Raw genomic sequence first — 14,186 nt, 5'->3', positions numbered from 1 at the left:
AAGACAAAGAGAGTGTCAAAATTGATTGCGATTTGAAATGAGTCTTTTTGTGAACAATTTGACTTTCAAAGAGTATAAATTTGAGAAAATCATGCAACATTTGTGAGCTTGGAAGAAGAAGCATTGATCCTCTTTTCCCATAAAATGTCAAGACCTTTTTGTTACACAAGACTTTAATTTGTTGAACCTTTCAATCCATAAAGATCAAATTGTGATTTAACCCACCCTAGTCATTTAAAATAGTAATCACTAATTCTTAAGAGATTCAAATATCACATGTTTTCCCAAACTTGGATATTTTATCATTTCAACAAGAAAAGTGTGGAATTGATACATTCTTGCTGCAAGATCCAGCTATTTTTTATCATGAAAATAATTGTATAGGGCAATTTTGTTATGATTTTGTCAAAATCAAGATGTCTTTGAAAATGAAAGAAAAACAAGGAAAATGAGAGTTTTTACGATCTTTGTGAGGAAAATCCTTCAATCATTGTGAGATAAGACAAGCATTTTTGAAAAAGACAAATTCATTTTTCAAAAAAAAAAAAGCAATGCAAGGAAGAGCTTTCATGATCAAGAGGTGTGGAAGCACTGAAATCCAATATGAACTAGTGAGCTTTTGTTCACATCCATTGTGGAAAAGTGGTTTCAAGAATCCAAATCAATATGGCGAGATTAGCAAGAAGGTTCTTTGGAGGTGCAAAAATTGGCAACTGTGCAAGAACATCGTCAAAAGATGTGAAGTCGAGAAAAATTATCTTTCAAGTGAAGAATATATGGTGCAAAACAAAGGGAAGCAATGCATCATTTGTCCATCATTCAATCATGCATACATGTCCAATCATGCACATGACCACGCATCATCAAAATTGAAAATTTTCAAACAAATGTCAAGTAATGCAATTTTCAAGCAATTAAGTGAAGAAAGATTTGAGTCCTTCATTGAAAAAGAAGAAAAAAAAGTAAAAAAAAATAAACATGAGAGGATTTAAACTCAATTTAGATGGCATCCAAGATGTTAAGCTAGTTATGTTGGCACAAAAAGAGATTTAAGCCCAATTTAGCTAGTATCCAAGATGTTTAAGTCCAATTATATAGGCAATCAAAGATGTTTAAGCCTAGTTACATTAGCACAAAAGGAGTCTAAGCCCAATTTAGCTAACATCTAAGATGTTTAAGTCTAGCTATGTTGGCACAAAGATGATTAAGCCCAATTTAGCTGGCATCCAAGATGTTTAAACCCAGTTATATTAGCACAAAGATGTTTAAGCCCAATTTAGCTAGCATCCAAGATGTTTAAGTATAGCTATGTTGGCACAAAAGTAGTTTAAGCCCAATTTACGTGGCATCCAAGATGTATAAGTCCAGTTACATTGGCACAAAAGAAGTTTAAACCCAATTTAACTAGCATCCAAGATGTTTAAGTCTAGCTATGTTGGCACAAAAGGAGTTTAAGCCCAATTTACTTGGCATCCAAAATGTATAAGTCCAATTACATTGGCACAAAAGGAGTTTAAGCCCAATTTAACTAGCATCCAATATGTTTAAGTTTAGCTATGTTGGCACAAAAAAAGTTAAACCTAATTTAGCTGGCGTCCAAGATGTATAAGTCCAATTACATTGGCACAAAAGGAGTTTAAACCCAATTTACCTAGCATCCAAGATGTATAAGTCTAGTTACATTGGCACAAAAGGAGTTTAAGCCCAATTCAGCTAGCATCCAAGATGTTTAAGTCTAGCTATGTTGGCACAAAGATGATTAAGCCCAATTTAGCTGGCATCCAAGCTGTTTAAGCCCAATTATATTGGCACAAAGATGTTTAAGCCCAATTTAGCTAGCAGCCAAGATGTTTAAGTCTAGCTAAGTTGGCACAAAATGAGTTTAAGCCCAATTTACTTGGTGTCCAAGATGTATAAGTCCAGTTACATTGGCACGAAAGAAGTTTAAGCCAAATTTAGCTAGCATCCAAGATGTTTAAGTCTAGCTATGTTGGCACAAAAAGAGTTATGCCCAATTTAGCTAGCATCCAAGATGTGTAAGTCCAGTTACGTTGGCACAAAAAGAGTTTAAGCGTAATTTACCTAGCATCCAAGATGTATAAGTCCAGTTATATTGACACAAAAAGAGTTTAAGCCCAATTTACCTAGCATTCAAGATGTTTAAGTCTAGCTATGTTGGCACAAAAAGAGTTAAGCCCAATTTAGCTGGCATCCAAGATGTATAAGTCCTGTTACGTTGGCACGAAGGAGTTTAAGCCCAATTTAACTGGTATGCAAGACGTCTAAGCCTAGTTATCTTAGCACGAGAGAATTTAAGTTACACAGCCTCATTTTGAGATGAAGAGCTTTTCTGGTTATTAAAAAAAAAGATAAAAAAAAAAACTCAATCTGGTCCGAGAAATGTGTCTATGTCTTTACACTATTCTTAATTCTCAAGAATATGCAAAGAGAGGTAACTGTAGACACCTATTCCCCAACTAAAATATATATATGAACCAAAATAAATAAATAATATAATAAAAATAAAAAAAAAAAGAAAAAACAGGGAAAAGACTGAGTGTCATGACCCAATTTTCGAGCCATGACCGATGCATGGGCCCAATGGACGTAGCCCACTAAGCCCAAGCAAGCCTATCTAGATGACCTGTTTATCATTCCATCAATGTTGCTAAAGTCACATTTCATAATTTCAATTCGAAATATTGATAACGATTGCCAACTCATCGTGGCATTACCAATCAAAATATATATATAAGGTCTAAGGCATACATCTTAGTACTTTACATCACATGTACGTATTTACAACAAAAAATGACTTTGGGATTCCAGCAGAGTGACCAAGGTGAAGGTGCGGCTAAAGAATGCCAAGATACCTACCAACGATACGAATCTACGAGGACACCTCGACCTAGTTACCGTCTACCCCTTGATCTGAAAACATGAAGTTGAAAACGATGAGTATAAACCCAGTGAGTAAACAAAGGAAGGGAACAAGCAAACGATAAGGAAAAATTAAAGAAATCATAATGCATTTATTTTCAAAAACAATACAATTTAGTTTAGGTCTTATTAAATCCCCTCATTAAACCCTTAATGAGTTAATCACTTGATGAAAAGGTCCATGCACAACAAAGGATTTGAAGAGTGAAAACTTTAATAGTATTCAAGCAAGTCAAGTCAAGTAAAACAACGGGTCCTCGCTGCAGCGGAAAGGCTACACTGCAGCGAGAATGAATTTTCACTACCGTGAAATTTGGCTCAAATTCTTAGGTGGCCGAGGGTTTCTCACCAAACCCCCTCATTTCAAACTTAATTAAATAAATTCCTTGATGTTGGAAATCCATGCTCAACCAAGATGTTAAAGAAATGGAAAATGTGGCAAAAACCAACAAGGTAGCATGCTGGATAGAAAGTTTCTCGCTGCAGCGAGAAAGCATTCTCGTTGCAGCGAGATTGAAGTGGCCAAAACAGAAAGTTTCTCGCTGTAGCAAGTTGCAAGCAACAGAAACAGAATGTTTCTCACTGTAGCGAAGAGCTTCAGCAACTTTCTCGTTGCAACGAGAATACATTCTCGCTGCAGAGAGAATCAAGCCAGTGTAACCCTCCAAACCCGAGAGTTTTTCGCTGCAGCGAGAAACAGAACACCAACAACAAATTTTCATTCTCTAAAGGAAAGGCCATTTAGCTGCAAAGACAAAATCAACTTGAACATGCTTAGAAATTCCCAAGGTTTAACATGCAAGATTCACATGTATTACAACCATATACCATACTCATGAACTTTCTATAACACACATATTTATCTATGTATATATACACATCATCATGTATACCATCCCACCATCATCAGCTCATGTGCACTCCCCACTCGCACATAGCTGGGTCATCATCAGCTCATGTGCACTCCCACACGCTCATAGCTAGGTCATCATTATCACATAAAAAAAAAAAGAACATCCAATGCATATTATACATATCAACATATTGTGATAACACATGAACCATTATATGGCACACTTTCACAAGATAGAAACATTCACCAAAGGTTTGTTCCCTAGGTAGATTTTTAAGGAAAAGTTGGATAAAATCATTCAAATATTTTGTGCAAATACATTCACATTCCCAAAACAATTTTGAAATGCAAGTTCACTCACCGGTATTCATTAAATCTTTACTCAACTCCAACTTCCTCTAATGGTCCAAATGGGGCGGTGGGGCTTCGTAAGAACTTATCATCACATTGGCATCACAATTAACTCAATTCATACAACTATAAATTCTAAAGGCTATCTCCTAACTAGCATCCAATTGCCATTAAGTAGCTATTTATTTTCACTATCCTAATCACTCTAAAATGAATGATCAATCTCAACTACAAAACACTCACAAGTCAAATCACTAGCCATTCTCAACACTTAAAAAATCAACTCTAATTTATTACTCACCTTGGTAGCTTTGTAAATTTAAAATTCTTTCCAATAATTTTCCAAGCTATCATAAAAGCTCCCTCTTTCTCTCTCTAAACACCTAGCTAGTGAAAGAAAGTATGAAAGTAAGATTTTTCAAGGGTTTTAAAGTGAGAGAGTGAAAGAGCACAAAGGTTCTATGAAAGGGTGCACAAAAGTATGAAAAGTGGAGCTAGCTTGAGAGAGTTATGGAAGCTTGAAAAGAACTCCCATGGAGGATGAAGAAACGTGAGAGGGAAGAAGGAAGAAGAAGAAGAAGCTGTTGGAAACGTGAGAAGAAGCTGCTGGAAGATGATATTTATAGCTCAAGCTTATCCAACTCCACTTAAATTACGAAAATGCCCTTAGCAAGTTAGCTTATTCTTCTCTAATTTTTTATGCAATCTTTTTACTCCCTTAACGCTGAGGCCAAGTCCACAATGGTCTAAAAATAATCAAGTTTACGAAAACTTAAAATTTTGACCCGATATGAAAAATGACCATTTTGCCCCTACCTTGGAAATCGTCATTATTTTTATTTCCTTCGTCCTTTTACCCTTATTTTCATCATTCATTTATGCCCTACTTAGGCCTTAATATTTTTTGAAAGCCTACTTCTAGGGGCTCATTAAGAAACTGACGAAATTACTCCTGACCCGTGTTATCGTGTCTACACCTAGTTACGAGGCTAAAGAGGTCGAGGTCTCACACAAAGCATGTGTTCATCCTCCCTCTCTAATTCATAATTGTAGGGCATTTAATGCCTTTAAAAACTAGCTGAATTTGGGGGAATGATGGACACCTCTAGCTACCAACCCCCTATTGTGCCAGAGCCTTGTAAATCATGCTCGGAAGAGCATGATTTCATCTCTAGATTGTTCAAAAATTTAGACAATCCAGCTCTTAAAAAGGGGGCAGAACAACTACCGAGGGGGGAGGATTTCAAAGAAAAACAAAAAATCAAATCCAAAAAAAGCAACCAAAAACCCTATCTTCTTCAAACAAAATCCAACAATCAAGAACACAAAAAAAAAAAATCCTAAGTTCTACTAGTAGACTACCCTAGCAATAATCAAAGAAAAATCAAAACTCACAACGAAAAAATACCAAAAAGAAAGAAACAAAAAAAGGTGTCGTAAAGTAGTTTGAAGATTGGTTTTCTTTAAGTTTTGAGAGAGAAAGAGAAGGGGAAGGCTGTTGACTCTTTACCGCCCAGAAGTAAAAAGGGATCGATGGCAAAAAGGGGAGCATATGCTAACGGAGAGAGAAAGGGGAAAGGAAGGAGAAATAAGTAGAGAAAGAGAGGGAACAAAGGTGAAAGAAGCAGAAAGGAAAGAGGAAAGAATTTCGCTTTGGCCAGATCTGATAGTGTGAGATCCAGCCGATGGTGAGGTTCGAAGAAAGGGGTGTTTGGCTAGGTCTGGTGGTGAGAGAGACCGACGAGGCTAGGGCCGCCAACTAAGAAAGGAAGAAAGATCTAGTTGGAGTTAGAGGGGAGAAAAGGAAAAGGAAATCTTTTAGAGAGAAGGGAGAGGGTGCTCGGCTAGAGAGAGAATATGAAAGGTGAAAATAAGAGAAAAGAAAAAAATGAGGCTTATATACACAGGTTTAGAGTCTAAACGATGCCGTTTAAGTGGAGTACAAAATAAAAAGGGATCAACACCTAAACGGCGTCGTTTGAGGGAGTTTTTGGAGCACCAAATGGTGCGTTTGGAGGGGAGCCCAGTGGACCAACAAAGCAAGCTCGGGATGCTCCTATGCAGACCAGATAACTTGGGCCATCACTCTAGCCCATGCAAGGTGAGGCCTTTCCCATTTATTGTGGATTTGGACTTGTTATTTAAGGCTTATCCATTCTATTTAATTAAAAATCTACTTAGCTCAAATAGAAATAAAAAATCAAAAAGAAAACTATAGAATGTTTTAGAATAAAAAAAAAGAATAATAATAAAAGTAATGAACAAAAATAATAATAATGATAATTAAGAAAATAATAATAAATAACAACAACAATAAAAATGATATAAAATATATAATAATCACTTTATAACCAATACTGATAATGGGATATCCATTCGAAACGCGAGGAGTCGTAATTCTGAGTGAACTTCTCTAGGTTAGGGGGTTTCGATTAAGACTCTACCAGTACGATGGGAGGGTCCTAATTTGGAATTCCAATGTTTCTAATTTTAAATGAAATAAAAATTATATACTCAATTACCAATTAATCAAAATATACAAAATAAAAGAAATAGGAAATTAATGATAACAATAAATTTGTTAATCATAATAATACAAAAATAGGAAATACATATGATTGAATAATAATAATTACGGATAATAGAAAATACTTGGTCTAAAAATATGGTTCTGAAAAATTTCATATAGTAAAATAAATAAGTACTTATATAGCAAAATGCATAACGAAATAAAAATGGAATAATAAATAAATATAAAAATATTTGTTCGTGAAAAAAAAATGCACACAAAGAAAAGTAGTAAATTTTGTGAAAGAAACAAACATTGCATTCATGAGTGCATCACATACTATTGTTGCATTGTTAAATGTCATGACATATAGAAATATTATGTATACGAGAATGAACCTGATGATGGGACTTTTCAAGAAAGCTTGCGAAGGCGAGTTTCTTCCAAAAAAACTCCCTAAGTGAAAAGATATCTCCAAGTCCTACCAGTATGATAGAAGGGTTCAGAGAAATATCTTTGATAAAAAGCTTTTGCCCGCATTAGGATTTGCATTCACGAAAATACTATTTTTACTCGCAAACGACTATCCCGATGATGGTATTTACCTAGTAAACTTGCCAAGGAAAGTTTCTCATGTATTTCGCTAGGTAAGAGAATACTCTCGGATCCCACCAGTATGATGGGCGGATTCGGAAAGTACACTCAATAAAAGATTTTCGTTTGGCATTATCTCGATTTTATGCCATGCATTTCACAATTGCATCACATGTACGTCAAACTCGTAAAATATTTTGACTTGACTAATAGAATAAAAGATAAATTAAATAAATAATAATTAAGGAAACATAAGAATAAAATTAATGGGTTAGGATAATATACGATTAAATGGTACCATTCGTGGAATGAGCGTCCCGGGGGTGTTAATCTTTCCCTGTGCGTAACCGTACTCCCGAACCCAACTCTAGAAAATACGTAGACCAGTTTATCGTTCTTTTGACGGACCTAAATTTAATTTAGGATTTTGTCGAATAGAACAAATTTGTTAGGTGGCCAATCACACTTAGGTAGAAAAAGGATTGGTGGCGACTCCCCAAGTTAACCATGTCTAGCGGTCAGGTTCCAGGACTTGCACGTTATGACAGTGACCCAACTAGTCAAATGAAGAATCTATGGTTCAATGCTTGGTTAACCATTCAATTCAGACTAGAACCAGCCACACTCAGTAAATGAAGGTTCAAATTTGCTATATACTTTCATTTATGCATAAGATTCCCAAAGTTGTTAGTATTTGGAAATGTTGAAAATGGTGAGAGATTGTTGGTGTATTTTCAAAATAAAAGAATTGTCTCCTAGTATGGAAAGCTATCTCAACTCAAAGGTTATGGGACAATTAGAAAAACACCACAAGTCAAAAGTTCGGATATAAAAAATTATCTTTTCATATTGAAGCTAAAAAGTTATTTCTTATGAAATGAATAGTTGTCCTTTCATAAGGTGATATGAAAAGTTATCTTTTCATATTGTAACTCAAAAGTTGTCTCATAAAATGAATAGTTGTTCTTTCATAAGGTGACTATTGAAACAATACTTTTATCTAAGGGTTGTGTCTTGTCATATGCAAAGGTATATTCAAGACAAAAAGGTGCCTTGATAAAAGGGTTGTGTCCTTGAAGAAGAGACACTTGCAGGCTTATATAAAGGACATGTTGCGAATCATTTTGATACATAAAAAAAAAAAGAAACAAGAGAAAAAAAATCAAAAGTAAGAGAAGTGTTGTTTTATAAAAATTAATATAAACAATTAAGTTCCCATCAACTACAAAAAGCGTCCAAATTCTTTATAATCTACTTGCTACAAAATATAGGCTCTAAGGTCGAATAACTTTGTAAACCCTTAAGTATATCTAGTAGTCTACTTTAGTAAAGTGTAAGATTAAGTTAGACGTTGGTTTCATTGTATCCCTAAAATTATTCGTATTATTCCCCTTTACATACCGAGTGGTGAGAGTGAAATAAGTATTAAAGATAACGTCTATTGAAAAGATCATCTTGAAGTTAATTTTGTTGGTTCCTTGAATCCCATTTAAATCCTATTTGCATCAACATTTTGTGGATTAGTGGTTGCATATACATTCGTTATGCCTTATGATATTGCTATTGCATTTCATAAATTAAGTTGTGGCTATAATGTGTGCTTGCTCAAATATAATCTATTTCTTAGTTTACTTGTGTGGTAGTGTCCACCCAAGCGTCGCACGGGCTATAGGGCTTAGTCGGTGACAATAAGGCAAACATGGACTATTATATATATTTCAACACATAAAATACAACCACCATGTGGTTGTTCTCATGTAAATCTACACCACTAATATGCATAATAGAACTTCCATCGAATATGTACACTTTAACCAACTTCAAAAATTTGAGAAAATTTAATATCGCAAAGATAATTATGTTCTGATTGCAGTGATGTAACAACTAACATATGTATGATTAAATGATAAACCTAGGTTGAGGAAACCTTAGTAAGATAATCAAAAGTCAAGGGCCTAAACACATTTGCAGCTTCCTTTTCTATTAGCTCCAACTGCCCTTTCAAGAGGAGCATATAGACAACCCAGTCACCATCGCCCGCCGGACTGGGCATCGGCATAACGTATCCACAAAGCCCACCCCATGGGAAATGGTAGGACCCAAACGTGGGGCTACCCCATCCGAAATCTACTTTTGAAACTGGGAAACGCTGCCCTGATGACACCACCAAAGCTGGCCCATCGTCCTTGCCCACGCAGTATACCCTTGTCATCGCAGGCTCAGGGCGGTGAGCTTCAACCCAATCAATCAGTCCCAGGAAATGTTCCTCGTCCGCCGCAGGTTTTAGAAAATCATGAACCTGTTTTGCCACCCAAGACACAGGCTTCTCAACAAGTTCACCCACTGTCTGGGATCCGTACGGAATGGATAGCACATTCCCGAAATGAGAACCCATGAGAGTTGCTTTATCTTGGTCTCCTTCACCTAACCTTGACCTCCCATCCACAACAATCCCCATTTTTGATATCTTGTCTCCATCTTTGGCAGCTACAGTTGCCACCATTTTCCACAAAAATGCACTAAAAGACTCAAGCTTGGTCCTTTTGTGTCCGTCGGAGGAAGCAAGCGACTGAAGCTCATTGAGTTTGTCAGCAGTAACAAAATAAATGCGACTGATGAGATGATCAGTAGGTTCATGGAACTCTTCCGGAGGGGGCAACGAGGGTATTGGCACGTACATCTCATCAAGGGAAGGGTCAAAGCGCCCAGGGCGTCTCGGGTTCAGCAGAGATCGACGAAAGGATGGCGCAACCGAAACCGGCTTCGAGCGAGCTATTTCAGCCCATGACACGAGAAACATGTTGGTTGAGTAGGCATCAGCCATTCGATGATCGAAGGAGCATGCCACCACTATGCCCCCACATTTAAGTTCAGTTGCCTGTCAAAATTGAATGGATCCCAAGTTTAGGCATTCAACGAGAAAAGATTGTACTAAACAATCTAACCTCGATTTCAGAGAAAAAACAAAAGGTTAATTAAATCCATGACTTACTTTACTTGTAATTCAAGTTTAATAAGACCAAATTCCAATAGGAATGAACAGTATGTATATAGATAAGCTTCCCCAAAGATCAATCAAGTTAGCCATTGAGTATACTTCACACAATACTTCTTTTCACACGACTTTTGAGTGCCAAAAAACTAATGATAATAATAATAATAATAAGGATAAGGTTAGTGACGTCAGACTCCTCAATCCATTTGGTGTCCCATAGTCATCATATGAAGGGCTGTTGTTTCATGACCTTTTCCTCCTTACGTTTTTTTATCTATTTTAGCCGGACATTTTATGGGAACAAGTCAAATGTTTGAAAGGGGTATCAACTACTACCTAACTTCTTCTTTCATAGATACGGATACTGACTTCCCAGTAATTTAAATGATGATACTGACTACATCTATATATAAATAAATATATGTATATATAGTCAATATTGCTGTTTTAGGAAAATTGAAGAAATTAATCTAGAAGAGGAGAAATGAGTTGAATATTATACAAGAGAGCTATTTTATATAAAACAAGATGGAAGATATATATTGGAAAATGAGGTTTGGCTTACTATTCAACTTAAAGAGAGAAACAAACTAACAAAAACACAAATCAAACACTTGCCCCTTTTCATACTTCAAAGAGTTTCAAACTCCTTTTTTCTCAGTCAACAAATAATTTTATTAGTATTGTCCTGAGTCCAGGACAAAGATAAATCATTTTTATTTGGTAAGGTGAGCCAGCATTCAAACATGCCTGGTGACTTACCTGAATTGAGATCACACCATGTTTCTTTTCAGGTACGAATTTGCCTTCAATGCTCTCCTCAGGGTTATGCAAGTTGAGGTTTTCAAGCTCAATATCTGCATAAGCCTCAATGAAATCCACACCTCGATTGTTACAGAGAAGCTCAGGCTCCCCCAGAGCGTTTGTCACGACCTCCCCAGCAAAAGCGTAGTAGGACAAAAGAGCTTGAGCCAAGGCCTTCTTCAGAACACTAACCATGGAACCGAAACTCATCGTAGGTTTCTTGTAACAGAAGAAAAGTCCAACATCAAGTGCTGGCAGAAGCAAGTCCAGGTTGGTGAGTGGCAGCCAGTGCTCTTGGAATGGAAGAGCCGCTGCCACCACCTCCTTCTTGCCCACTGACAACATGAAATCTCCCTTAGCTGACCCCATTTCTAAGTAAAATGAGAGATACCTGGGTTGGCTTTGCTTTGGATTAGGGAGAAGGTAGGAATTTATAGAAAAAAAGGGAGAATCACATAATGTTCCTCTCAACCCCAATTTCTTTTTCAAAGAAAATGAGACAAAAGTATTATTATAATCGATAATGTAAATGACAAATTGTTCTGTTAGACTGTTACATCCAAGCTAGATATATATAATACAAAACATATTTATTGCTTCACACGGTAGCTGATTACCACCAACACCCACTCTATAGCGTTCCTTTCTTAATTCAATCTATCCAAATCCTTTTGCAAACAAGAAAGAACAGGTCAATTTGAATAATTACAGAACACAAAATGCAAAAAGCTTTCCTCGTTCAACATAAAAATGGAGGGTTTCTGCTCATTTGTGTTGTCCTACAATGAAGTATGTTGCACTTGAAACAGGCGCCTTCCATAAAACTGATGAAAGGATAGGACCAAATTCATGTTAATACATTTTGATAATGACTCGAAGATGGTAGAAAAGCCCATCATGGTATTTGTAATCAATAGTTGATGTATGCATTTCATACTCATTTGTATCAATTATTGAATACTGAAAGCACATCCCCCAACTAAAAACTGATACAACAACTCATCTTCCTTGATTATTTTCCTATTTCAGTTCTGCATTATTTGCTCATGTCTAATCCAAAGATAAGATCACCATAAGATGAAATCATTTAACCTTGACAGTACATAGTTTTGAGTTATAAATACTATTAACTTTCTTATCGTATCACTCTTTTTTTTTTTTTCACAATAACTTGTAATACTAAGCCAACCATATATAAGGTATATTTACATATTACATATATATGTTAGACAATGCTATATATAGTTATCTCCATTAATTATCAAGTCTAATAATGGACAACATGCCCTTCACCGAATCATGCAATGGCAAACATTTTACAACAATTTCAGAATATAATCAAATGACAATGACTTAATTTGTTCTTATATTTGGACACTGTCCCCAATTTTACCCACGGCCCCAAAGTTAACTACTTGTCTTTCCTTGTCGTCATAACCAAGATCTCACCTAAATCTCAAGACCTTTTACCTCTTACAAGAGGTAAATCAAATCAATTATATATTTAGATCTTTAGTTTGTTAGTCTTGTCTTTTGAGTTTAATTATAGGAAAAAAACAAAAAAGACAATCGTGCCTATCATTTTCTGCGAGCTGTTTTTAACTGTTAATATTATATTTCATGAGCAAAAGACTGATAGATATGTACGCTATAAATTATATATCTATGAGTATTGCTTCCTTTTCATGGTCCTTCTCATAATTCCGGTATAATTAAATCCAATAAATGACACTAGCAATAAATATGGAAATTTTCTGTAATAGAGTAATCTTTATTTGCAGTTTGCACACCTAAATGGATTTATAGTTAACAGCTTAATTGACATAAACAAAAATATAATGGTTAATTTCATATTCGAATATTTACTATGTGCGAATATAGATTTAGGTAACAATTAAAAATTTTAATTAGATATTTGTAAGGCTCGAATACCCCATCAAATAATAAGATTTGAATTAAGGTATTTCAAAAATAACGAGTAACTTACCAGTTAATATCCCTGTAATTACATGATCATTTACAAAATCTGTATGCTGGTAGCAGTTTTATCAAAGAAAGCCAGTACTTTTTTCTGTTTAACAGATGATTTTGAACCATACAAGTAGAGTTACCTGGTCCATCCAAAAAGCTAAGTTTCAAACCTCCAGATTAGAAATTGAAACCAGTTTGGCTTATTCCACGATCAATTTGTATAATTCTTTCAACAATGTGGCCTTGTTTGGCTTTTGTTACCCTCCAATCCCAAGGGAGTATCAAGTTGAAAAGTCCAAGTTCTCCAACTCCTTGACCTGTAACACTATACCAAGACAACTACTGATATAAAAATCATTTCCTCATTGCATATAAAATTGGCTATCATTGGCCTTAGCTTACCCCTCTGCATTATAAATTATAAAAGCCAATTTCTTGGCCGGCAAAGCCTCCGTTTTTTGTAGGCATTATTAAGTTACCTGGAAGAAAAGTCATTTTCCAGTCATCCAACAACCACAAGCATTTGTTTATCATTTCGGTTCTCAGACTTTCTCAATTATAATAACCCTGTTTTGGACATTTCAGCAAATCAGCCCTTTGTTTTTCCCATATGACTCACTAAAGTTGGTGGCCATACATTAAGAAGTCAAGCCTTTTGCTTTCACAAGGGAAATAAATAAAACAAACACAAACACAAAACACATTGTTTTTACTTGTATGTAGACCAATCGTTTTACAATTGGTGTAACATTCTAATTATTTATCCATTTTTAATCAATTAAGCCTTCTTATTTGTTTTATAACAACTTTAAAAGAAATCAAAAGCACCTAGCAGAACTATCTATCAGCCGAACATAATCTTACCAGAAACCACATCGATCCAAATCCTGACGTGGGGAAAGTGGAGGTTCTGTGAAAGGAGGGGGCTCCTTAGAATAATCCTAGGATTGAACTCAGTAGTCTTTCAATGTACATGATATTATTATTGTATCATATGTAACCATTTTCAAAATTGCTTCACCACAATAAGTTCAATTTGTTAAGCCGTCTACCTGTTGTTTTACAACTCTTATATGTGCTTGTAAAGAGAACATGCTTAACAAGAAAACAGAGAAGCATCCACGAGCAAAATGGATAAGTCAGAAAAGCATGACCAAGCATGGTGCAAC

At 35.5% G+C, this 14,186-nt stretch overlaps 1 protein-coding gene across 1 annotated transcript; it reads right to left on the bottom strand.

Annotated features, from left to right (window-relative positions):
• Nucleotides 9,019-11,549, bottom strand: LOC18595516 (shikimate O-hydroxycinnamoyltransferase). Its single transcript, XM_018123655.1, has 2 exons — nucleotides 11,005-11,549; nucleotides 9,019-10,125 (listed from the first exon to the last, which is right to left on the bottom strand). Exons 1-2 carry the CDS (start codon nucleotides 11,413-11,415, stop codon nucleotides 9,160-9,162), a joined length of 1,377 nt encoding a protein of 458 aa, XP_017979144.1. The 5' UTR covers nucleotides 11,416-11,549; the 3' UTR covers nucleotides 9,019-9,159.

Source organism: Theobroma cacao, chromosome 6, assembly GCF_000208745.1.
Source record: "Theobroma cacao cultivar B97-61/B2 chromosome 6, Criollo_cocoa_genome_V2, whole genome shotgun sequence".
NCBI classification, from domain to species: Eukaryota; Viridiplantae; Streptophyta; class Magnoliopsida; order Malvales; family Malvaceae; genus Theobroma; species Theobroma cacao.
Note: the sequence above shows the minus strand (reverse complement) of the source record. Positions and strands in the feature narration are given on the sequence as shown.